The following is a 26,752-nucleotide window of genomic DNA, read 5'->3' on the forward strand; positions in this document are numbered from 1 at the left end:
AGCAGCAAGTGGCACACAATGTGTGCATGAGATTTACTGACACACAGTTTTACTTCTGCTCAGCATACACTCAACAAAGGGATTTCTTTATTAACATTAAATGCAGCAAGAATTTTTAAACAGAAAACTAAAAATGTGATCCTAGTTGGAGCTTTGTGGAAAGGTTATGAACAATTGCTCCTTGCAATTTAATTGGTTCTGGCTGGATTGACAAGCTAACGGCTAGTTAGTCAAACATTTCTACTATTTAAAAGAAATTTCCATACCATTTTACTCTAAAGCACAGTGTATAAATAGCTAATAAATTGTAGTAATATGTTATTGATTAATCTGTAACCTTTATAAATCATTAATTGTTGTTTATTATGCATTAACTAAAGCTGTGGTCCGTAGTGTGATGTCATCAAGGAGAGGAGAAGATTTAGACATTTGAACGGCTATAGCTGCCGCCGCTGCTTCCTCTCCCATTCTGAAAGGAGCTAAAAGCCACTACTCATACTGCACGTGTGCTGGGAAAGCAGGACCAACAGAAAGAGCTAAAACAACAGTCCAAATGTAGCGTAAGGCTGAACACTACATCAATCCTTTGGCACCGATACACACCATACATAAAGGATAAATCCCTTTTTGTTTCCTCTCCCTCCCAACTTGAAGTTTACAGATCGACATTAATTCCATCCAGGTCAAGTTAGCATTCAAGCTAGCTCAGCATACAACAATTATCTGCATTATTTATTTTATTAGTATTTGCCTGTCCAAGAGAAACGGTGCCAACTCTTCATCAGTTTTGAGTCCTTGTAGATCACGAAGCTCCCTCCATCTTTTAAAAGCATTAAAATGTTAACTCCACTCGACTGTTGTAAGCATGGACGGATCTTTACAGTATACAAAAATATGTAAAGGAAAACGGGCTTCAACACAAGCGGCTTTTTTCCGCTTGATCCTAGTGTTCAACCAGTGTCTATTTAATACAGCGTAATATTGTTTTTGAATGGTAAAAAGTGCAGGGGACAAAAATTGATTTGGAAAAATTGGGGGGACATGTCCTCCATCCACCCCCCCTAAACAAAATAAACTACGTCCATGGTTGTAAACGTGTCACAGTGAGTTTTGTAAGGTTAGGAAGTTCATTATTTTCAGCTCCACACAGCTGCCCGTGCACAGTAACACCCGTGTTGAAAACACCAAGGTCGGGTGTTCCTCAGACTGTTTACATTCCAGGAGAAGAGTCCGAAGGAGAAGAAGAACGCTTTTACTTAATCAAAGTACTGAATTTGTGATTACAGCTAGTCGAAACAGATGTTGATCAATAATATCAAGTGAATGATCTGTGAAATAAGATGTCATGATTTATGGTTTAATGAAAACAGGACTATTGCACAGACAGACTGATCCTCATCTCCAGAGAAACGCATGACACATTGTTCCAACCAATCAGAGCTTTCGGCTGCCGCAGGAGAATCTGGTCTTGAACTACTTACGTTCTTTGGGAGAAGTAGATGGAAGTTGGGGAGTCTGTAACTGTGGTATTTGTTTTGGTTGCTCTATCGCAAACTTCTGGCTTCTTCAGGCATCACCCCATTGTGCATAAGACGCTGCTCAACTTCAAGTCGTTTTGGGTCAAAGTTAAGGTTGGTTTATGCTTGACGCGTCCGCGAGGTCCGCACGGCTCCGCGCGGAAAAGTTGCGTCATTTTAACAACCACGCCCCTCCACCGCGTCTCCACACGGCCCAAGATTTCCGCAACATGCACCTCGGAAAATTTCTAACCATGCGGACGGTCGGATGCGGAAAAACATGGCGGACCGGCACGGCAGAGGTTCGTAAATACAAACATTTGTATGATTCAGCTCTCAGAGATCACCGTGATCAACATGTTGTTAATAATTCTTGGAGAGAAATAGCTCGCACTGTCGGAAAAGACGAGGACGCTGTTAAAAATGCTGGAATACCATGTTGTAAACAGTGATTTCTACTTCTACTATGGTGTAGTGTTGGATGCATGCTGTAGAGCTCCATGCTGCCCCGTTCAGTTTGGGAGAATATTGGCTCACCGCAGAGACGAGCCGCACAAACCATAAACGCTGCGAGTTGTGAAGTGCATTCCAGCCGCGAGCCGCATCACCGCGCGGAAAGTGAATGCGTCAAGCATAAACCAAGCTTAAAAAGGAACGACTTGAGAAGGTCTGAAGAAACACAAGACACTAGCCATTAGCTTGTCAATCTGGTCAGAAATAAATTTCTATTTCTCCAAACTGAGGTCCATCAGAGCTCTCTAAAATCCAACAAAAAAGGGTATAAAAATGAAGGTACGTTATAACCTACATTTTTTATATTAGGATTAAAAACAGCTTTAAGCATCTGGAGATGAAAAAGAAAGTTGCTCCATGCACAAACACAACACTTTGAATGACCTTTCACAGCTATGGTTGTTTACTGAAGTAGTAATATGCTTTAGATGCCTAAATAAAGTAAACAATAAGATTTAAGAGTTTTATTCTGTGTCTGCAGGTGCTTCCATCACAGCCAAATGATTCACACCAACACAGTTAACAGAAATATAAAAAAGCACCACTTATATAAACACAATGCTCTTAAAACAGATGACTCTTCTCTTCGTCTTTTATTATTTTAATAATCCAACATTTAACACTTTTGGTGTCAAAACAAAAAAAGTGATCTCAACAATTGGACAACTTTGCAGTGAGGAAATAGGTTAAAACAATCTACTTTTTTCATTTTAGTTCACATTAGAACATAACAGGGACTAGTTACAAGTGTCAAATGCATGTTTCTGTTATGTAAAATAAATCTGAATTATCTGCTTTTATCGGCAACAAATTCAGCTTTTGGACCTCTGTTACATCCATATTAGAGAATCTGATGTTTTATCTTCATATAAAGGCACAGCTCGGTTTTATTCTGCTGTAGGAATGGGTTTGAGAGGTTGAAAGTCTTTGTAGTCAAACATGGTTTTGATTTGCCTTTTTACCCTACGAGGAGTTCAGAGATGTTTCTTGTCTTCCGGACCTCAGCCAGCTTTCTGAAAACATTTTCAAATCTTCTTACAATGTTCTCCTGCTTTTATTGCATGAATTATTTGTAGGTTTCAGAGCACGAGGCAGCTACTCGGGGGAGCCCACGTTCGCTAATTGTTGGGATGAGGTTTTAGGAGCTCAGAAAGCTTTAAAAATTACATCTGCAGCCCATATACACCAATTGATGTGAGTGAGTCATGGAGATTAGTCAGACCCCAGAATTAAAAGGGTTAGGGGACATTACACAAAACTCACCTGTTGCATTCTATTGTGCGTCCATGCCAAAGTGCCATAATACAGATGTAGTCAACGAGGCAGTCTGCCGTCAAAGAAAAAGCAACTAGATCCTTTTTCTAAATAAACCTAAGTATTTCTATCTGCTCTTGACTCAAAAAAAAAATAAATGAAACCCATGGCAAAAGTTGATACCATAGCCGTTTCAAACAAGCCGTCACCATTGTTGTTTTCACAGCAACATCCCGGCTACCAACAGAGTGCTGTGATTGGCCAACCAAACCAATAGAGCGCTGTGATTGGACCGCTACGAATGTCAGTCAATGGGGTAGTCCGCCACAATAAGGCTAGGCTGTGGAGGTTCCAATGAAGCGTTGGTAGACCGAAAAATTATTTTCCTTCTGCAAATGACGGTCTAGAATCTAGGCTAAATTTCCCCAATTGTCACATCACAATCGGCAAATTTGCACAGACACCCCCATTCACCTCTGCAGGCTGGAGGAGCAGCAGCTCTACTCTGAGCCCCTCCTGGACATCTGAGCTTCTCAGCTTAGACAAATCTATTGTGACGCCATGGTTTCTCACATTGCATCATGGGATTGTGGGACAGCGTATTTTGCCTATAATTTGATTGTTCAATTCAAATCAATTCAATTTTATTTATATAGCGCCAAATCACGACAAGAGTCGTCTCAAGGCACTTCACATAATAAACATTCCAATTCAGGTCAGTTCATTAAGCCAATCAGAAATAACGTTTCCTATATAAGGAACCCAGCAAATTGCATCAAGTCACTGTCTAGTGTCAGTGACTTTACAGCAATCCTCATACTAAGCAAGCATAAAGCGACAGTGGAGAGGAAAACTCCCTTTTAACAGGAAGAAACCTCCAGAGAATCCTGGCTCAGTATAAGCAGCCATCTTCCACGACTCACTGGGGATCGAGAAGACAGAGCAGGCACACACACACACACACACACACACACACACACACACACACACACACACACACACACACACACACACACACACACACACACACACAGACAAAGTAATGTGTCTATAGTTATATTGTGATTTCTTAGTAAATATTCTATTTGGTGAGAGATAAACTTTATTGTATTTATCCTAGTGGATCTATAATTAAACTGATAAACTAGTAGTAGCACATCCAACGTCAAGGAAAGCAAAAAGTTATTATCAGGAGAGGGAGAATGTTTAAGTGGTTAGCAGCAGTGTGCTAGACGATGGCCCCCTCCATGAGGCCACCACAGCTCAGCAGAACATCATTGTAGCTTCTTCTGGGGAGAATTTACCGACTGTACACTCCACCTCCCTCTACTCCCCCACTCGTCCAGATCTAGGCTAACATCAGATTTTAACCATAGGCCCTATCAAATAAAAATGTTTTAAGCCTAGTCTTAAAAGTAGACAAGGTGTCTGCTTCACGGACTAAGGCTGGGAGCTGGTTCCACAGGAGAGGAGCCTGATAACTAAAAGATCTGCCTCCCATCCTAATTTTAGATATCCTGGGAACCACCAGTAAACCTGCAGTCTGAGAGCGAAGTGCTCGGTTAGGAATGTATGGAACAATCAGATCACTGATGTATGATGGAGCTTGATTATTAAGAGCTTTATATGTGAGAAGAAGGATCTTAAAATCTATTCTGAACTCTAGCTGCAGCATTTTGGACAAGCTGAAGACTTTTAACTACATTCTGTGAATTTCCTGAGAGTAATGAATTACAGTCTTGATGTAATAAATGCATGAACTAGTTTTTCAGCATCACTCCTGGAAAGAATGCTTCTAATCTCAGCAATATTCCGAAGGTGGAAAAAGGAAATCCTACAAACCTGTTTAACCTGGGATTTGAATGACATGTCCTGGTCAAAGATAACACCAAGGTTCCTTACTTTGTTCTCAGAGATTAATGTAATGCCATTCAGGTCAGGTGATTGACTAAGCAATGACCTTTTCTGGATTTCTGGTCCAAAGATGAGAACTTCCGTCTTGTCTTGATTTAAAAGCAAAAAGTTTAGAGTAATCCAATTTTTTATGTCCTCAAGACACAGACTGTAATCTACCCAACTGATTAGCTTCATCAGGGTTAATGGATAAATATAACTGAGTATCGTCAGCATAACAGTGGAAATTTATCCCATGCTGTCTAATGATTTTACCAATTGGGAGCATATATATAGTAAAAAGAATTGGTCCAAGAACTGAACCCTGTGGTACTCCACAAGTAACCCTGGACTATGAAGACGATTTGCCATGTACATTTACAAAATTAAATCCGTCAGACAGGTAGGATTTAAACCAGCCTAGTGCTGTTCCTTTGATCTCTACAACATGTTCAAGTCTTTCTAAAAGAACATTGGGATCAACTGTGTCAAAGGCAGCACTGAGATCTAACAAGACTAGAACAGACACAAGATTCTTATCTGAGGCCATGAGAATATCATTTGTAAGTCTCACTAACGCAGTTTCAGTGCTGTGATACTCTCTAAAACCAGACTGAAATTCCTCAAACAGAGCATTAGTGTTTAAATGCTCACATACTTGGATGGCCACTATTTTCTCCAGGACTTTGGATAAAAATGGAAGGTTAGATATTGGTCTATCATTCATTGGGTCATCTGGATCCAGAGAAGGCTTCTTAAGTGAAGGTTTGATTACAGCAACCTTAAAATCCTGTGGTAAATATCCATTTACTAAGGATAGATTGATTATATCTAGAATGGGGGCAGTAACCAAAGGAAATGCTTCTTTAAATAATTTGGTTGGGATTGGATCCAAAATGCAAGTTGAAGGTTTAGATGATGCTAATACTTTTGATAAATCTGAAAGCTCAACTGGATCAAAACGGTTCAAGCACAGATGAGGTTCTACAGTCACCTCTGACGCTGCCTCACTTACTGAGGAAGAAGAAATCGCATTAGGGAGGATGCTAAAGATTTTGTTTCTAATAGATTTAATTTTACTTGTAAAAAATCCCATGAAGTCATTGCTGCTGAGGGCTAAGGAAATAGATGGCTCAGAGCTATGATTCTGTGTAAGTTTAGCAACTGTACTGAAAAGAAATTTAGGATTATGCTTATTCTCCTCAATTAATGCTGAGAAATAAGCAGTTCTAGTTTGTTTAAGCTTATTTTTATAAAGCACAAGACTATTTTTCCAGGATAGGTAGGCCTCCTCATGGTGCATAGAGCGCCATGTTCTCTCCAATTTCCTAGAGTTTTGTTTTAAGGCTCGTAAATGACAGTTAAACCAGGGAGCCAACTTCCTGTCCCTAATTACCTTCTTTTTTAAAGGGGCAACATCATCTAATGCCACACGTAAAGATGAATTAACATGATGAACTAAGGCATCAATTTGTGAGGGGCTAGAACTGAACATATTGCCCTCTGCTACATGCCTCTGAGATGCTGAGGACAGTAAAGATGGAACAGTTGATTTAAATGATGCAACTGCGTTGTCAGATAGAGACCGACTATAGTGAAATTTACTTTCATGTCTCGAGAACTCAGTTATAAAAAGCTCAAAGGTTATCAGAAAGTGGCCCGAGAGGACTGGATTATGTGGAAAGATAATTATTTCCTCACACTCTATGCCATAAGTCAGCACAAGGTCTAATGTATGATGGCAGGAGTGGGTGGAGCTATGTATTCTTTGAGTAAAACCAATTGAGTCTAAGATATTACTAAAGGCTACATTGAGAATATCATTTTCAATGTCCACATGAATATTAAAATCCCCCACTACAATGACCTTATCAGAATTAAGCACCAAATCAGATAAAAAATCAGAGATCTGATCCAAAAACTCAGAGTAAGGGCCTGGTGGACGATATATGGTAAATGGCCTGTATTTGATATAGCGCCTTCTAGAGTCCTAGAACCCCCCAAGGCGCTTTACAACACAATCAGTCATTCACCCATTCACACACACTTTCACACACTGGTGGGGATGAGCTACAATGTAGCCACAGCTGCCCTGGGGCGCACTGACAGAGGCGAGGCTGCCGAGCACTGGCGCCACCAGTCCCTCCGACCACCACCAGCAGGCAACGTGGGTTAAGTGTCTTGCCCAAGGACACAACGACAGCGACAGACTGAGTGGGACTCGAACCAGCAACCTTCCGATTACGGGGCGAGCACTTAACTCCTGTGCCACCGTCGCCCCCATGTATAAAACTACAAACAAGAGTGGTTTTACAGTTTTGCAATCTGGATTAGGAAAACTAAGAATAAGATGTTCGAACGAACTGTAGCTATTAATTAGTAAGGGACTGATTAATAAGTCAGAATGAAAAATGGTTGCTACTCCTCCTCCTCGCCCTGTACTTCGAGCAATATGATGATTTAAATAATTTGAAGGAGTTGACTCATTTAAGCTAACATAGTACTCTTGCTGCAGCCAGGATTCTGTGAAAGAGAGCAAAGAGATCTGATTATCACAAATCAAGTCAATAACTAACAAAGTCTTAGAAAAAATGGTTCAACAACCGTCATTTAATTTTTCTAGTTTTCTACTCAGCTGAATTTGTTCTAATATTTATGAGATTTCCATGATTTGCTTTATTAAGCCTGATATTTAATCTGTGTGATTTTGGCCGTGGGCAGGACACTGTCTCTATGGGGTAGTGGGTGGGTAACAGTACAGAAGCTGCAGAGGGGTGTGTTAAACTACGACTCTGCTTCCTGGTCTGGACCCTGGGTTGTCATGGAGGACTAATAAAACTGGCCATGTTCCTAGAAAGAAGAGCTGCTCCATCCAAAGAGGGATGGATGCCGTCTCTTCGCATCATACCAGGTTTTCCCCTAAAAGATTTCCAATTATCAATGTAGCCCACGTTGTTTTCAGGACACCACCTAGACAACCAGCGGTTGAAGGACAGCATGCGGCTAAACATGTCATCACTGGTCCGATCAGGCAGGGGGCCAGAGAAAATTACGGAGTCCGACATTGTTTTGGCAAACTTATACACTGAAGCAACATTAATTTTAGTGACCTCCGATTGGCGTAACTGGGTGTCGTTACCGCCAGCGTGAATAACAATCTTACTGTATTTACGCTTATCCTTAGCCAGCAGTTTCAGGTAAGATTTAATGTCGCCCGCTCTGGCCCCAGGTAAACATTTAACTATGGTTGCTGGAGTCTCTAATGCCACGTTTCTGACTATGGAGCTGCCAATGATCAGAGTCGGCTTGTCAGTGGGTGCGTCACTGAGCGGGGAAAATCTATTAGAAACGTGGACGGGTTGGTGGTGGCCCACGGGCTGGGTTCTATGCTTCCTGCGTACCGTCACCCAGCCGGCCTGAGGTCCTGGCTGCTCGGGTTCTGCTGGAGGATCGCAACGGGGTGGTTCTGAGCTAGTTAGCCCAGCGCTAGCTAAGTAGCTACGGCTGTTTATGGGTTTTTCAACAGCGCAGAGCCGGGACTCCAATTCCGACACCCTCGCCTCCAAAGCTACAAAAATGCTACATTTATGCTACATTTATTACACGTACCATTATCATTAAAGGAGGCAGAGGAGTAACTAAACATCTGCCACAGAGAGCAAGAGATAGGAGACGGAGAAGCAGAGACAGAAGTTGCCATAGCTGTGCTGAGGCTAAGCTAACTGGACGAGCAAACTGTTCAACACCAAATAAACTGCGTGCGAATGTGTGTTTTAGCATGCTTATGTGCTACAATAACTCAGAGATATCCTAGTACAGAGAAATTAAATCAGTTTTAGCAAGCCACAAACACCAAACAGCTACACGTAGTGCAACACTGAAAACAGGAAACAGGAAACGCCTTACCGCCAGGTGCAGCCCTGTTGTTTTGCACATTTGGAAAAGCAGATGGTTCTCTTTGGGGGTTTTGTGCAAAGATCTTCATAAACATTTGCTGAATGAACGATAGAACAATTATAACTTAAAAAGTCATGATTTGTTTACTTTAACAAAATATTGTATTGGGTGTCGATAATGAAGACTAAACACTTGGATTCCTGCCTGATTTATGCTTGTACACAATTATATGTATTGCAACACTGATGGGACACGTAACTGTTCATAGAATAATGTTGAAACCACCGTTCACAAACTTTATTGGAGATGGAATTGTTTCAAGATGGCAGAAAAACACTTTGCTTGAAATAGCTGTTAGCTCACCAGTCATTTAAGATATAAACACTTTTTCTCTAAACCAAGGCTGTTCCAGAAGCCATGGATGGTATTTTTGAGAATTATTTGTAACTTTTACACAGGAACACATTTAAAAATCGCTAAATCTTGTAACTTTTCTATAGTAAATCCTGATGTTGAACCACACATAGCCGCCTAAAAGATGTCTTCTCTATATGTAATCTGACTATCTTGCACATTTCTGTACATAATCAGGAAGAAAGATTAAATATGCAAGCACCTTTTTCCCCCAAAACCTATTAATCTTATGATTACTTTTTTAATTATTTGTTTCTTCATGCTTCACACTCTGTTTGTTAGGTGCAACATTTATCACTTGGGCTTTATTTTACTCTAAAGCTGCAGGTTTGATAAATGCAATGTGCAAACAGCAGGAGTTCAGTCTCATTACAAGGAAATCTGTTAAAACATCCAAATGTTTTCTAAAGAGCTGCTTTTATAGCTGAGCGAGTTTTTGTTCTGATCATTTTTTCTGCTGAAAACCTCATCTGGAGAGGCTTCAAGAGTAAAATATCCCCCTGCAGTTTTCCAGGGAAAGGAGGACAAGATCCAATCACTTCTATTTTTACCAGCTAATCTGGCAGATTGCCTTTATAACCTTCTCCGCGATACTTTCTGTCAGCTGAAATCCCACAAGACCTTAAAATAAACACATCTAGAGGTCACCGCTTGTTTTAGATTTCACCCAAAAGCTTTATTTCCCAACCCCTTTTATTCCATAAGTGTTTATGTTCAGCACCCACCTACTGACGACAGTAAAGCTTTCCACCTGCTTCTTTTTTAATGCAGTTAAAGGACTCAGTTTAAGAAAGAAAAAAAATTAAAGCTGCAAGCAGCGTCGTTCGGCCCTCGCAGCGAAGCTGCTTGCCCTCCGTCCACACCCCCTCCACTCCATCCCCGACGTTCTCCCAACGCATCGCCCTGCAACCTTTGGCGCACGAGCACCCATGTGCGTCAGACACCCCAGCGTGCATTTAACTGCGATCACTGTCAGCTGTCACCTCAATCTGACTCAACCTTTCCTCCTAGCCTGCCAGCAGTCCCCTAAAAATGTTTTACATTAGCAAAATATTCCAGCTTCGAAAGAACCTCTGTAACGTAATAGGAACAAAATGGCTGACTTCCTGTGGGATATGGAGAATGGGTCCATGAGACTTCATTGTAGGCCCAGGCACACTACATAAGTGTGCAAAATTTCACAATCCTCAGTCAAAGCTTAACTTGGGGCTGAGCGTTTTAATGGTGGTGGGGGCGCTATTTCAGAAAAAAGGCCATGCCCACCAGCTTATGACATCTATTTATATTGGGGGTCAGACTAGGATCACTCACCAGAAATCTTTTGGTGATATCGTGAGAATTGAGGAAATGAGAAGCAAACGTATTTCCATGGCGTGATGACGAATTTTGCCATGCTCCCAGGGCCCTGCCCTTTTTTTGAAACCTGCCAATACTAGACACCAAGTGACCCCAACTTTTGTACTGTTATTTGGCAGATGTTGCTGTTGAATAGATGAAAGGAGTCCAATAGGGAGCTCTGAAAGTATAAGCATGGTGTGGTGACAGGTCAATGTTTGAGGCTTAGCCACGCCCACACCGTTAAGAGTTTAGGTTCAGTTTTTCCTGCTTGGTCTTAAGAGTTTTAAGCAGAAGTATGAAGGCGATGGGGGCAAAGGGCGCTTGGGGATTGGCGTACCTTTGAAGTGTGCAAAAAACACAAAATGGTGTACTTGGACCAAAATGGCCAACTTCCTGTGGGATATGGAGCATGGCTCCAAGAGAGTTTTTTGTAGGTCCTAAGACATTACATGAGTTTTCCAAAGTTTCACAATCCTCAGTCAAAGCATGATTGGGGCTGACATTTTTATTGGACTTAGGGGGTGCTAGTGAAGAAACTCAGCCACGCCCACCAGATTTTCAGGGTAATATTTATTGAGGTTTGGATTTGTATCAAACAACCTCAATTGTTGGACCGATAGCATCAGAATTGAGGAAATGAGAGGCAAACGTAATTCCATGGCGTGATGTCAAAATTCGCCATGCCGCCAAAGCCTTGCCCTTTTTTGAAACCTGCCAGTACTGCACACCAAGTGACCCCAACATGTCTACTGCTATTTGCCAGAGATTCATGTTGATTAGGTTAAAAAGAGTCAATTTGGGAGCAATGACAGTAAAGCATGGTGTGGTGACAGGTCAAAGTTTGAGGCCTAGCCACGCCCCCATCATTAGACTTTTAGAAAATCCGTAGGTTCAGTTTTTCCCGCTTGGTCTTAAGAGTTTTCAGCAGAAGTATGAAGGCGATGGGGGCAAAGGGCGCTTGGGGATTGACGTACCTTTGAAGTATGCAAAAAACACAAAATGGCATACTTGGACAAAAATTGCTGACTTCCTGTGGGATATTAAGCATGGCTTCAAGAGAGTTTTTTGTACGTCCTGAGACACTACATAAGTGTACAAAATTTCATAATACTCAGTCAAAGCATGGCTTGGGGCTGGCACTTTTAAGGGTGCTAGGGTGCGCTACTTCAAAAAATTGGCCACGCCTACCAACTTTTGATTTCAAGTATTATTGTGGATCATACTAGGATCACTCATCAGAAATTTTGTGGCGATAGCTTTAGAATTGACAAAATGAGAGGCAATCGTATGGCCATGGCATTACGCCTGACTTCGCCGCACCATCACAGCCGTGCTGTCTTTTGAAAGCTCTTGTAAAGTGAGGCCCAGCAACCCCAACTTGTTTTCAGTTATCTGCAACAAGTTTGTGGTGACTATACGAAATACCGAATTTTGGGAAATTTCACAGTAAAACTTGACCTTTTTTGTCCTGAGGGGGCAGGGCTTGTGTGACATCATCAATTGACCATTCATTTTTCTTCGGGGGCTGATAAGGAATGTCCACAAAAAATTTTTTTTAACTGTAATTCTTTCATTTATAAAATTATAGCCATTTGAATTTTTTGGGCGAGTGCTCGAACTTCGAGGCCTGGCCCCGCCCCGCCCCTTCAGTATTTACAAAAAGTAAAAAGTTTTTATTTTCTCATTTAAACTGTCCATCCCTTCTGATCGATCGCAAACTATTTTTGGACGATCGTGCGAAATATGACCAAACTGTTCAACCAAATACAGACCCTAAAAACGACCAAAACAAGGTCAAAATTGCTACTTCAGTCCAAAATGGCCGACTTCCTCTTTGATGTTGACCATGGGTGCAAGAGACTTTTCTGTGCATATTGTTGAGTTCAACAAATGTACCAAATTTCATCACTCTACTATAAAAAAGGTCAAAGCGGAGGGGTATTTTTCATTTTCAAGGGGGCGCCGTCGAGCTACTTTTTTAACAACCTTCGCATCGCTATTGAAATACGTACATTTCTTTCTATATTGGGCCAGAATTTGGTGAGTTTTTGGATACGATAAGACCCCCCAAAAGCCATTTAAAGACACAGAGGAAAATAAATAAATAAATAAACAGAGCAGATACAATAGGCCTTCGAAGCTTCGCTGCTCTGGCCTAAAAAATCTCTTTGCTGTTTTGTAAATCTGTCACACTCCCTCTAAGTTTGTCCCCTGTCCCCCGCAGACATCTGCACGGTCTGGCAGTCAATTATATTCCCTCACCTTCAAAAAGGGCCTCGCTCCATCACCGTACGGGAGGCAGCAGAGCTCCGTATCTGTATCGGATCTTTATCCTTTTCTCAGCAGCATGAAGGGTGAAGCTGTCAGCTCAGGACTGCTGTTGAGCGGCGGAAACAGTCATGAAGTTCTCCAAGAACAATCTAATGTTTGATTAAGACTAATCAGTGAAATGGGATGCTGAACAGTCCCAGGAAATCTAATTTTAAGCAAGAACTGTTAAAGTTTAGGAGGAAATAATCGCTTTAGGAGATTTTCCTCTTTACTAACTTTTCTCCATAATTGGTTCTGCTTCTGTGGAATGCTGCGGAGTTTGTTGCACATTTGTCATCGACTTGACAACATTCGGACCACGAAAAGGACTCTGACTTTGTCAGTGGTCCCCCATCTTTCATTCAGTCACTTTTTTTTACTACAAATTCCTTTATCCAGCTACTGAGGCTGAAGTAGCCATCTGCTCCAGTCGTCCTGATGGATCTGGAGCTATGATCAGGGGGCCCCTGCTCAATGCTTCCTAGAATCTGCATGTTCACCTACGGGTGTCGTGACTCATCATTATAGACAAGTTGGATCCAGCTTTATTTATTTGGACTCTTTTAAAACACTAAATTTTAAAGCCCAAAAAATAACAGATTGCATTTTTTTTTTTCATTTAATAAAAATAGAATTTTTTGAGCTTTTTACCATGTGATATTGTTGTTTCCTTATGAGAAATACCCCTAAACCCTTTTTTGGCTTCATTCATACATTTTCCTGCCTCAGCTTCAATTTTTTTCTAATTAAACGTCAGATACAGGAGAAAGTCGCCCAGGTGTGTCATCAGGCATTTCTCCTCCCCACGCCCGCTTTCTTAGGCCCTGTCCACACGTAGCCGGGGATCTGCCAAAACGTAGATATTTTTCTACGTTTTGGCCTGTCATCCACACGAAAACGGAGTTTTTTCACACGAAAACGGATCTTTTTAAAAACTCCGGCCAAAGTGAAGATCTGCGTTTTCTCCGTTTTGGGTGTCTGCGTGTGAACCGGTGTGGACAGACAAAACCGGAGTTTTAAGGTTCGCAACGTCACTTTCCGCGAGAAAAAAATGCTGACATCACGTGTGCGACCTGCGTTTACACTAGCCGACAGCATGGATGCCCTCAGAGCTGCGCTGGCTTTATCAATTGTCCAAGCGCTTTTTGCTTGTTTGTTGTTGCAAGCGGAATTACTGCTCCTTGTGGAAGACCACAGACGAAGGACGAGGTTAAGAACGGGGGAAGTACTGCCGCCTACAGGTCTGGCATGTCCTTAACAACGTATTTATCCGGGTACGTGTGGACAGAGTTTTTTTTTTAACGAGGTGGTGTGGATGCAAGTTTTTGGAGGGGCAGATATTCGTTTTTTTTTTTAAAAACTGGCTACGTGTGGACTAGGCCTTAGAGTTGCAGGAGATTTCCTGCCACAATTGAGAATGTCACTCTTAATGTCAAAGATTGCATTGCAATAAAAACTATGCGTCCTGTCCACAAAGATGCACATTATGACCAGCACAGGATACGTGTGTTAGGTGACTATTGTCAGGGGCAGCAGTATCTCAGGAGGTAGAGCAGGTTGGAATAATGATTCACTGTGTAGTGTAAAGTGCTTTGGAGTCCTCTGACTCAGAAAGGCACTATACAAGTGTGAGTCATTAATCATTTATCATTGTTTTATAACAGACTTGGTGGTTCAGTGGTTAGTTACTGACTGGTATGCTGTTTTACAACAGTTGGCTAACCCTTTAAACTGTTTGAAACATAAGGACTAGTCTTTTTTGTTGTTGTTGTTTATTAATCAATGTGAGTCCATGTGAGGTGAGCTGAGTAAATCAACTAAAATGCCAAATTCAAAGATCTTTAGACACACAAATATTTTTGCAGAAAATAATCAATAAAACAAAAAAAAAATCAAAGAATTAAATCTGCATCAGCTGGCTAAATAAATGATTGCCGACACCAGGAGTCGAACGGCGTCGGCTCATGGCAAAACAAGATGAAAGGCAGTCGATTGACCACTGGACTACAACAGCAGACTCATCTAAGATGCTGTTGATGCGTTTTGTCGGCACGGCGTGGGCGGAGCTTCAATGAAACAGACCATTTGATTTCTGGGTATTAATTCAAGCTGACAAAATTAACTAATGTTTACATCTCGATAGTGCTGACATTAACATTTTATCATATATTGTGCCTTTGCGCTCAAAGATTTCAATTAACACGATCTGGCTCCTTTGCAAGTTTACTAACCCTGTTATGAACCTCTGAATTACTAGAACAAATGCTAAAAGGGAGTTGATGAAAGTCTATTGAAAAACAAGATAAGAGTATAAATGAAATTGTTTGAACTCAACATAAAGTCAGAGTGAGGCTGCAGGGAGAACCACCCAGCAGGATGCTGAACCATTCTACTAATGTTTCATCGTATGCTTTAATTACCCCAGGGCTACGTGGGCAAATAGTCTCTTTTTTCTAAATGTGATACCAAGGTAGCATCTGGTTTGGACAAATCCTTAAAAAAACACTCAACACCTTTATTCCTTATTTTCCCACCAGAGCGCGTCTTTAACGAACGTATGAAGTGAGTCATTCTGAAGGTTTCTGCCCTGTTACAGTTCTACCTGTTTGTGGAATTACCAGAGCCCATGATTTCCTCTGGCTGTGTGCCTGCAGATCAATCCCTGTCATTCCTTTTGGAGTTATCCACGTTAATCCCATCTGCCAGCTGGCAGCTGCCTCCAAGCACTCGCTTCTTCAGGAGGTCCAGTTTGTCACCGGCTAGAGCTTCTCTCAGTGAGTGAAAGAAGCTCTGATAGTGGCTTGTGTTGTGAATCATGAGCAGCACTCCAGCCAGCAGCTCATTGGTCACCAGCAGGTGGTGCACATACGCCCTCTGGTGGTTCTTACAGCAGTAGCAGCCACACCCCTCCACCAAGGGCCTGAAGTCATCCTGATACCTGGACGCAAGTTCAAGAAAAGTTTGACTTCATGAGCAGTCACTGTAAATATAAATCACACACATGAAAGTGAAGATTGTGCTAGCGTGGCTTCTTCTGAAAGCCACCATGGGGTCTCTGCAGATCCTGCTACAAACCTTTTGTCTCTGAGATTCATTTCAAAGCATGTCATTTGTGTTTGATCATCACAATTAAGATCTCCATTCGGCTGCGTCTCCCCCGCGGTGTGCTGCTCTTCATCCAGATCTGCCAAAACAGACGTGCACCTCATTAATTCCAACACAAACCATTCAACCCGTAATCTCATCCTCTGACAGGAAACAAGTCCCGGTAGACAGAAGCAGCAGCCAAAAAAATCAAACACCAATTATACCTTAACCCTCCGTAATCCCCGCTGCGCTTCTCATTTTCTTCCCCACTAAAATATAAATGCTTACTTGCAACGCTGAGAATACTAACATCTGTTTTACACAGATGGGTGTTCCCTCCTAACTGGGTCTATTTAATAAGCACAATAGAAAGAAGAGCTGCAGGAAGAGAAAAAACAACGGAGAATGAGATTTACAACAGAGCAGGAGACAACTTGGATTATACACAGAGATTAGAAAGCAACAGAGGTGTAAAATAGGTTTAGTGGATGAAGTGAAGCAGTGAGCAGCAAACTTCATACAAAGCAGAAAAAAGATTCTGCTATGGGGTTTGTACACCGACTGTGTAAAGCTGGAGAGGCGATAAGCAGAAGGAAACAGGATCAAATGAGGCCAGAGACACAAAATGCAAATCAGGGAGATGTACCTGCTGGAGATAAGTTCTGCTTTACAAAGACAGGAAATAGGAACAACATAAACATGACCAAAAAGAATAATGAAGCCTAAAAAAACAGACTCACATTGCATGCTATTTGTGTTGTTGTTGCTAGCTGATATAGATACGTTTTAGTGCCTATTTGTGCAAAATAAATAAAAAATGTTATTTTAAAAATGCGCCACCGCTAGAAAGAATATTTTGGATTATTTTAATCAGCTAAGAGAATTGATTCACCTTGAAGAAAAAACATGAATCTCATTCATCAAAACCATTAGTCTGGACTGCAGGTGTGTTTTCACATATCAGAATAAATACATAAACTGACATTAATTTCACGAGGTGTGTGTTCTGATAACTGACATGCATAATAAACCACGAGGTGAAACCAAACCAAAACAAGCTGCCTCCTTTGAGGCCTGATATATCAGGTATTCACGAGCCCAATACACTGTAATAAATAAAATGTTGAATTTACTTAACCAACTTATGTCAGCTGGTTCCACTAAATGTAGTTGGTTAAATGTAACGAATCATGAACATTTACTTTTTACATAACAGTGTATAACAAGCTGTACTGTATATTACTCTTTAATTTAAGGTACTAGGTTTAGTGGAACCAGTTGGCATAACTTAATTAGGTAAATTCAACATTTTATTTCTTACAGTGTATTTGATTTGAACTGTTTAGTTATTGTTAAGCCAGAAGGCAGAAGACATATAAAGAGATCCATATGGCAGTTTTCTGATGAAACTACTCATCTTGTTAAGAGCAGGGTATCTGCAGGTTTAAGGGAGCCAAATTTAAGACTTTTTAAGACCTTTTTTAAGGCCACTTTGACCAAATTGAAGCTATTTTTAAAATTTTTATTTCTGCTATAATTTCCAGCTATTGCCTGGAACCGGTGCTAACCATGTCGCGAACGTGGGATTAACCATCCATTTACCATTAAACTTGCACTTCTCCATGGCGCAAGCTCCCACTAGCTTAACCAGCTACTGTGCTCATCTAAAAATTGCCCCCTTTCACAACCAACTGAATGTGTACGGTTCTGCATACGCCAACACCACACACAAAAAATGCTGAACACTAACTAGAAATTCACGAACATATCATAGAAATAAAATAATCTAGTTTATTGGGTCTTTGGTAATTTAAGACCTTTGGAAACAGTATTTAAGGATTATTTGTCACTTTTAAGGATTTTCAAGGCCTTAAATTTGGAAAAGTAAATTTAAGACTTTTTAAGACTTTTTAAGGACCCGCGGATACCCTGTAAGAGGTAGAAGTCTTAGAAGTCAACTATGAAATGTTTGGAACTAGAGATGCACGATTTATCAAAATCAATATCGGCTGGTGTTAGTCATATTTTGACATACTGTGTCAGTCTGTCAAGTAAAGATGTACGACCAATGTTTATTTTTGTTTTGTCGCAGTTCAGTTGTGTGGGGTTGCTTGGGCATGTGACAGCCCCCGTATTTTGATTATCAAGGTTTCACTTTCCAACAGCAGAAGGCTCGTTCTCTATCTACTGTCTTTGCTTCCTAGCAGAAATGTTTTTTCCTGTTTTATTTGGATTTCAACACTCACTAAAGGGAGCAAGACCCATTTGTTCCCTAGATGTTCTCTAAACATTTGACAAGCAGAAAACTAACTCAGCATACCAGATGGTTTGTTATACGGAACCATCTGGGAAGTCCTCAACAGAATCTGTTTGCTTAGTAGAAATGTATACATGTTGACATAAAAGTCTAAATATATCACTATATAATCAAACTTTAACCAATCAGACCAATGAGGCATTCAGTCGAAATGTTCATAAGGAACGCCATTTGTGTTTGGCCACAAATGATCATCATGGAGCCAGTTGGGATGGATTTTCTCAGGAATTTGGCAAAGCAGGAGTGTGAGCACCGAGCAGACGTTTGCATTAAACAGCATCTCATTAAAGCTCATTAAAAACCCAGCTTTTTAAATCTAACAACCAATAAAGTCACAGGATACTGTCGTTTAATGTTTGCTCATTAGTGATAAACAATGCATAGAAGGGGTGGAGCTAACGGAGCCAGGTCCTGAATACCTAAATGGAAATTGGTAATTCCTTCTTTTAATCTAATTACTGAGAACTGACTTTGTAATTAATATAAGCAAATATCTATAACTCTGCACACATTTCAGAAAATTTAAAAACCAAGTTCACTCGTCTTTTCAATAGGGAGCCTATGTCACTTCCGCATCATGGGTCCCCGGAAGAACAAAAAAATGAATGCAAGTCAACGGGGCTAAAAACGCTATTTTCTAATTCCACTTGTTTTGTGCCATGGATTTCACGTATGATGTCCGTAAATTTTAACGACGCATTTTGATACCAAGAACGCACTTATTTTCAAACGGGGGGAATGATATTTTAGGTTTTGTGTGAAAATAAGTCCAGGACTACAAATGCGCTTCAAGAAAGTGACGTCATCGAACCAGACACTGAGAAAACTGAGGGAAAAGGGCTGTAAATTCAGCAAACTTCCCACAAGAGGAAAGAACCACCATAAATCTGGTCATTTGGTAAGTAGCAGCTACTTTGAGGAGAGGAGATTATGTGGTGATGTCACATACCGTAAATCCTCTAATACAGGCGGGTCTCCAATTTTGGCCAGTGTCGGAGTCAGCGGAGGTAAATAATGGCCGGTCTCTTATTGTGGCCGGGTGGAATGTGGTGACAAGCAAGTATGAGCGTCCCAGCGGCAGGGTTATAGTCCCCAAATCAACCAGCAGGAGGCAGTAGAGGTTCACGCGGACCTTTATTTGGCTTTTTCTTCAATGCTTTGTACCGCTACAGACACAAACCTCTATCACGCTCCTACCACACAGAGTCACGGTGTCAGTTAACCATGCTAATTCAACCCCTCCACAGAACACACATCACCTTCCCTGTGGCTTACATAACACTCACACAACACGCAAATCAGCACATAGGAACTAGCAGAACGATAGGAAACACATATAACACAATACCCAGAATGCACCTGGCTTACAACCCCAGCCAGGTCATTACACTATCAAGTTCAAAGAGAACGTGCTGTTTATGCTGCAGAACACTCTGGAGAGCAGCAGTAGGGGGTGTATGAACTAGTCAACTTCACTATACAGTAATCCCTCGCTACTTCGCGGTTCGTTCATCGCGGATTCGCTGCTTCGCGGATTTTTTCTTTGGAGCATTTTTCAGGGGGAATTCGCAGATTCGCGGTATTTTTCACTGATTCGCGGTATTTTTCTATGCGAAATATCAAGAAATTCTTGTTTTTTTTCATCAATTTCATCATAAAATGCACTTTTTGTAAAAAAAACTAAAAAAAAAAAACAAGTAAAAAAATTTTTTTTTTGAGTTTTACCCACAAATAGAGAATGTGATCATACGATAATTCAATAGGGAGCGTGGTTTCACAGACGTGGAAGTGATAGCGTCGGTGAAACGCCGGCTGATCTAGGAAACCCCCGAGCGTTCGAGCGTCTACGAAGTGACACGGAAATGCCGGGCTTTCCAGAAGTAAGTAAGATAACGTTGGTTACGTATTGTAACCCCAGATTCTATGAGTCTAGTCGCAGCCCTTAAGCTAGCTGCTATTGGAAGGATGATCTCCGCATCAACCAATCATGAAGAGCTTAAATGTACGCCCACCAATAGTGGGCCCCCTCGTGGTATATAACCGCAGTGACCCCACTGCTCACCTCCAATGGCTCTTATTCCCATCATAACCAGTAGGGCCAGTGGCTTAAGGGCTGCGACTAGACTCATAGAATCTGGGGTTACAATACGTAACCAACGTTCTATTTCGTCTAGTCTTAGCCCTTAAGCTAGCTGCTATTGGAATAAGGCGCAGCTGGATGGGTTTACGTCCCACTGGTTAACACAACCAATGGACACACCCAATCAAATCTCCTCTAGTGGGGGACGTTCAGCCTCAGACCAGGCCTAAAGACTGAGGCAGGCACGATAAGAGAGGGGCCCCCACTAAAAAACATCATCCACAAGAGGATAAAATCCATCTCAGCAAGGCCAATGAGGTGCCATAAGCATTCATTTAGCCTGCTGGGGTCCAAGCACTGAACGAGTGATGGAACCTGAAGACACATCTCGTAAATAATAACGAGTAAAGGAACAGGGTGAAGCCCATGAAGCAGCCTGACAAATGTCTTCCATTGACACACCACTGAGGAGCGCCATCGAAGAGGAAATCCCTCTGGCCGAGTGAGCCCTGAGTGCCTCAGGGGGATCCCGCCCTGATGATGTGTAAGCGAGGGAAATGGCGTCACACAGCCAGCGTGAAAGGCGCTGGGCCGACAGCGCCTGACCAAGGGAAGACTCCCTGTAGTGCACAAACAGGTTTTGTGAGCGACGAATCCCTGAAGTGTGTGACACATATCGTGCAAGCGCGCGCACCGGGCAGAGAAGGTGAGAAGCCGCCTCCTCCTCAGAATTATGGGGAGGAGGAAAAAGTCCAGCCAATGAAATTGACCTGGATTTGAAGGAAGCATTAATGCTTTTGGGCACAAAGGCTGGGTTGGGGCATAAAACAGCAGACCCGCCATCCTCCCGGATCCTGAGGCATGCGGGAGCCACTGAGAGGGCGGTTAGGTCACTCACTCTCTTAACTGATGCTAGCGCCAGCAGCAATGCAGTTTTAAGCGACAGGAACTTGAGTGAGACCTGGTCCAAGGGTTCAAATGGAGCTTCAGATAAGCCGTGCAGAACCATCGTTAGATCCCATTGGGGAAAAAGCGGGCGGGACACAGGTCTGTTCCTTCTGACACCTTTTAGAAAACGTTTTGTGAGGGGATGATTGAAAACAGATCTATCTCCAAAACCCTGATGACATGATGAGATAGCTGCAGCATATGTCTTAACAGTGCTGAATGCGAGGCCCCTGTCCATCAGTATCTGCAAAAACGATAGAACATCCGCCAGCTGGCAGGAGAGCGCTTGAACATTCCGTTCTGCGCACCAGTTCTGGAAAGCTGCCCATTTAGCAGCGTAAGAGGCAATGGTAGAGGGCGCCCGCGCACTCTGAATCGTGGCCACCACATCATGCAGCAGCCCAGAAGCCTCTAAGCGTGACCGCTCAGCGGCCAGACCCACAGCCGTTGGCCTATTTCCGGAGGATGTTTGATTATCCCATCCGCCTGGAGAAGGGCGTCCGCCCTCCATGGGAGCCTCCACGGGGAGCCGGACACTAGCGCTTGCAGGTCCGGAAACCATGACGCGGACACGCGCCTGGGAGCCACCAGAATCACCGAGAGCTGTTCCGACAGAATTCGGTCCAGGAGACGGGGAATCAGAGGGACTGGTGGAAACGCGTAAAGGAGCGTTCGAGGCCAGGGCTGGTGTGAGAAGGCGTCCGCCCCGAGCGGGGGTCCGTCCCGGGGACTCAGGGAAAACCACAGGCGACACTGAGCGTTTTCGCGAGCCGCGAACAGATCCACAGACGGTTCCCCGAACCTGATCCAGATCTGTGATATCAGTGCAGGATGTAGACGCCAGTCGGAGACGCGGGGTCCCCCTCTCGACAGGATGTCTGCCGCTACATTCAGTACCCCCGGAATGTAGATGGCTCTGATGGACAGCAGGTGGACATGTGTCCAACACAGTAAATCTGTGGCGACACGCAACAGTGGGAGGGATCGAACTCCCCCTTGGCGATTTATGTAGGCTGCCGCTACCCGGTTGTCTGTGTGAACTTCGACATGACGGCCCTCGAGAAGGGCAGTGAAGTGTCTGATCACATTCCTCACTGTCATAAGCTCCAACACATTTATGTGCTCGTGCGTGTGGGAGGGCCAGCGATCTGCCACCGTGTGGGACAAGCACGTGCCCCCCCACCCCGACAGTGACGCATCCGTAAACACAGATACGTGTGACGCAGGACGTCCGATGGGAACCCCGCGTGAGAGGATGCAGGGGTTCCCCCAGTGAGCGAGGTCCCCGCCCACTGAAGGGGGAATCCTCAACATACTTCTCTTCTGACGTATTGGGTGTACCCGGAGGCGGACGAACCAGCGTTGCAAGCGCCTCGTGCGCAGCAAACCTAGCGGCACTACTGAATGGGCTGCGGACATCATGCCCAGGAGTTTCATGACTAACCGGGCTCTCACGATCTTGCGGGGTTGAACACGGGAGATCACCGTGGAGAGATCTGCCGCTCTTGCAGGCGACAAACGTGCTCTCATTAGGGAGGCATCCAACTCCACCCCGAGATACACAATCGACTGGGATGGAAGGATGGAGCTCTTTTCCCAGTTTATAGAAAACCCTAGGGTTGACAGATGCTCTGTCAACCTCCTGGTTTGCTGTGACGCCTCGTCCTCGGACCGAGCGCACAGGAGAAGATCGTCCAGGTAAAATAAGACCCTCATTCCCTCCGTGCGCAGTGGCTGCAGCGCGGTCTCCAGACATTTGGAGAAAGTGCGCGGGGCTAGCGAGTAGCCGAAAGGGAGGCGATTGAACTGATATTGAACTCCCTTGAACGAAAAACGCAGAAACTTCCGGTGGTTTGGAACTACTGGTATGTGGAAGTATGCGTCTTTCAGGTCGATTGACGTGAACCAATCCCCGGGGCGCACATATTCCAGGACTTGTCTCATCGTTAACATGCAGAAATGCATTACTGCTATGGAGCAGTTGAACAGGGACAGGTCGAGAATCGGCCTCATTCCTCCCGACTTCTTCGGTACTACGAAGTAGCGGGAGTAGAAACCCGAGAGTTCTTGTCCGCGAGGGACTCGGGAAATAGCGTCTTTGGACAGAAGTTCCTGCAGCTCCAGCTCTAGCGCCTGAGACTGTACTTGCGATGTGAACGTCGTCTCCTCGATCCCGTTGAAGGGAGGTGGAGTGGCCTGAAAATGAAGTGTGTGACCGCAATGAATGGTGTCCGAAATCCATTTGCTCATGATGCAAAGGCGGCGCCACTCGTGCGTGCGTTCCGACAATGGACGCGTGTGCGCGGTCACGTGAACAACGTCTGAGGGTTGTGCATGCGCCCTTACCGCCGTCGCCCGTACCAGAGAACTGGGGGCGACCCATGGAGGGCTGCGCTCGAAAGGGCAAGTGCGAAACAGCTGGAACAGGCTGGTCCACACCGCGGAGCGTGGAGTCCGAGAGTGAAGGACGAGTGGGAGCCGGGCCTGTGCACGGGGGCGACAGAGTGCTAGCGGATGGAGCCGCGCACTGTGCCGCCGCACGTGGTCGAGACAGCGACATGACATCCCGCCCCACCCAACGGCGTGGGGAGAGCGGGACGAGTTGGGCCTGGCCGGATGCTGGGGCCAGAGCGCAAATGGACCGCACCCTTACGGCTGGCCGTGTATTATGACTACCTGCAGGAACATGTGTGCGTGCAGCAGTGCTTGGTGTGGGGAACATGTGTGAAAACTCGGCAGAGGATTCTGCGGAGGACTGTAGGATTGAGCTCTTTGAGTGACGTTTTTTGGGTTTTATTTCAAAACCAACAACATCAGAACAATCAGCAACACACACATTCCCCCCAAAGAGTCACTTCCGTGGCTGCTTTCGGCGAGGCTCCTGCACCTGGGACTGCCAAGACGGCGTCTGCTGGCCCCGCCGGAACCGTTGTCCGCCATCTCGCTGGTCCCGCTGATGTGGAGCCGAAGCGAGAGGCCGGCTCCGTGGAGCGGGCGGTGCAGCTGGACGTCTGAAGCTTCCGCACCGTTCGTCCCATCCTCTGGCTGAACGGCCGGAGTGCGAGGCTGACCGAGGGTGGACCAGGTCTCGCACCGTAGCCGATAGTTCGGCCGTCTTCTGAGCCCTCTCAATGACGCCCCTAAGATGGGGACCAAACAGAACATCGGTGGTGATGGGGCCATCCAGCATCTCCCTTTGCAGATGTTCCGGAACGGAGGGCAGGGCCTTCAGCCAGATCGCTCGCTGGATGAGGGTCTGCCAGGCAGCGATGCGAGCAGAACCGGTGAGCACAGCAGCACACAGATTGAGGATGGCATCAGCAGTCTTAGTTATGACGGCTTTCAACTCCTCGGGAGCTTCCAGCTCCTCCATCATCTTGGAGACGCCGAAGGCAAGAAGGGCGATGTTATTCCCTGCAGCGCCGGTCTGAAAGGCACACTGATGTGCGCGGTCGGTGAGCCGCGTCAGCAGCTGGTCATGTTTTGAAGCGGGAACAGCTCGCGGGCCAGCGAGGTGGTTCTTGGCGCCGAACAGCGAGGCCAAATCCGGCTCTAGTGGAGGAACGGACGGCCAGCCTTGGTCGGAAAACCCCTCGACCTTGGTGATGGGCGCATATGTGGAGACTGGCGCCTTGAGCTTGGCAGGCTCGGAGAAGGCGGCAGACCAGCAGCTCATAGCAGCGGGGAAGCACGGCCAGACAGGGTCTGGACAGCGTGTCTGAGTTGCCCCGAAAATTCCCGCCAAATCATCCGCTTCAGGCAGGGCCGGTTCTGGCACAGCTAGCCCCTTGCGGGCTGCTGACGCAGAAATGATGGCGGGCAGCTCCTGGAGCAGTGCTCTTACTGCTGGCAGGGAGGAGCGAGAAGCCACTGGGGCAGAAGGACCCGCTGAGCGAAGCTCGTCGACCTCCGTTATGTCTAGGAGGGACGCCGCCTCATCGTAGTTTTCGCTGTCAGTGACGTCATCCAGCCGGTTGAAGCCAGCCGGCTCCTGACCGGCGTCGAAGAAAACCAAAGCCTTGTCCAGCGGGTAGGAGTCAGCCACCGGAAATTCTTCGTCGGCGGCGGGAGTGAAGTACTCGACCCGGCGAATCTTCTCCGCCACGGGCAGAGCGGCACAGAACGGGCACGAGGCCTGCGGGGTCAAGGCCAGGCCAGCGTGGTGAGCCCCGAGACAGACCTCACACTTAGCGTGCAGGTCGCCGCTGGAAATGGAGCCCGTCTGGCAGGTCGGGCAGGGTCTGGTGTCGCTGGACATGGCTGGTAAGTCGTCTTCGGATAATTTGCTCTTTTGAGATAATATTTGCTCTTTAATAAAGCTCTCAAGCTTGGCATGAAGAGAAAAAGGAGGTGAGCAGTGGGGTCACTGCGGTTATATACCACGAGGGGGCCCACTATTGGTGGGCGTACATTTAAGCTCTTCATGATTGGCTGATGCGGAGATCATCCTTCCAATAGCAGCTAGCTTAAGGGCTAAGACTAGACGAAATAGAACTTACTATGAGCTGATAGTTCGTTGGATTGATCGGTAGGTTGGAAACTCTGATCATGAATCTGAAGAAACGATGACTGAGTGGTGAGCTGGACATCCGTTTATAGCCGCGGTTTGTGACAAAGGTGCAACGTGCAGGGAATCCCCGCGAGGGGCATGCTGGGAGTCCCTACTTCGCGGATTTTCACCTATCGCGGCCAGGTCTGGAACGCATCTACCGCGATAAACGAGGGATTACTGTGACTTTTTACGCCTGTCATCGACTAGTCGCTGTCACGTGATAATGACCGGCAAGATGCAGCCCTCGGAAAAGACAGCAGCCTGCTATCAGCAGGTGACAAGCTCCTGATGCGTTTCGCTGCTGTGGAGTGGGGCGCTGCGCGCATCACCTTGTCCTCCGACGCACTGATCACTGATACGGCCGCCAAACAGCGAGCGCTCCGCTGTTTTTGCGGTCGGTAGATCTTTTAGAACTGCAGTTCAAAGGTAACTCATGAGGTGAATATATATGAACCCAGGTAGCAGTTTTTCTTTAGGATTGAGAGGAGATGCAGGAAGATAATAAACAGGTAGGACAGAAAAATAGTCAAATAAAAACAAGTTAGTTTTTGTACCTGGTGGTTGCAACAAACAGACACCATTGAAGGTAATCAGAAGTGGAACAGAAAATGAAATAATTATTTTAATGTTTA

General features: G+C 44.6%; 1 protein-coding gene across 2 annotated transcripts in view; it reads right to left on the reverse strand.

Annotated features, from left to right (window-relative positions):
• Positions 1-2,604: 2,604 nt before the first annotated feature.
• Positions 2,605-26,752, reverse strand: part of qtrt2 (queuine tRNA-ribosyltransferase accessory subunit 2) — a 35,171-nt gene continuing 11,023 nt past the window's right edge. For both annotated transcript variants that reach the window (XM_015955185.3, XM_015955186.3), the window contains exons 7-8: positions 16,212-16,320; positions 2,605-16,074 (exon numbers count right to left, since the gene is read on the reverse strand). In XM_015955185.3, coding sequence (XP_015810671.3) covers positions 15,792-16,074; positions 16,212-16,320 — 392 coding nt within the window. In that variant the 3' untranslated portion in view covers positions 2,605-15,791. The remainder of the gene's footprint in view (positions 16,075-16,211; positions 16,321-26,752) is intronic.

The sequence above is a fragment of the Nothobranchius furzeri genome, chromosome 7 (genome assembly GCF_043380555.1).
Source record: "Nothobranchius furzeri strain GRZ-AD chromosome 7, NfurGRZ-RIMD1, whole genome shotgun sequence".
In the NCBI taxonomy this organism is placed as follows: domain Eukaryota; kingdom Metazoa; phylum Chordata; class Actinopteri; order Cyprinodontiformes; family Nothobranchiidae; genus Nothobranchius; species Nothobranchius furzeri.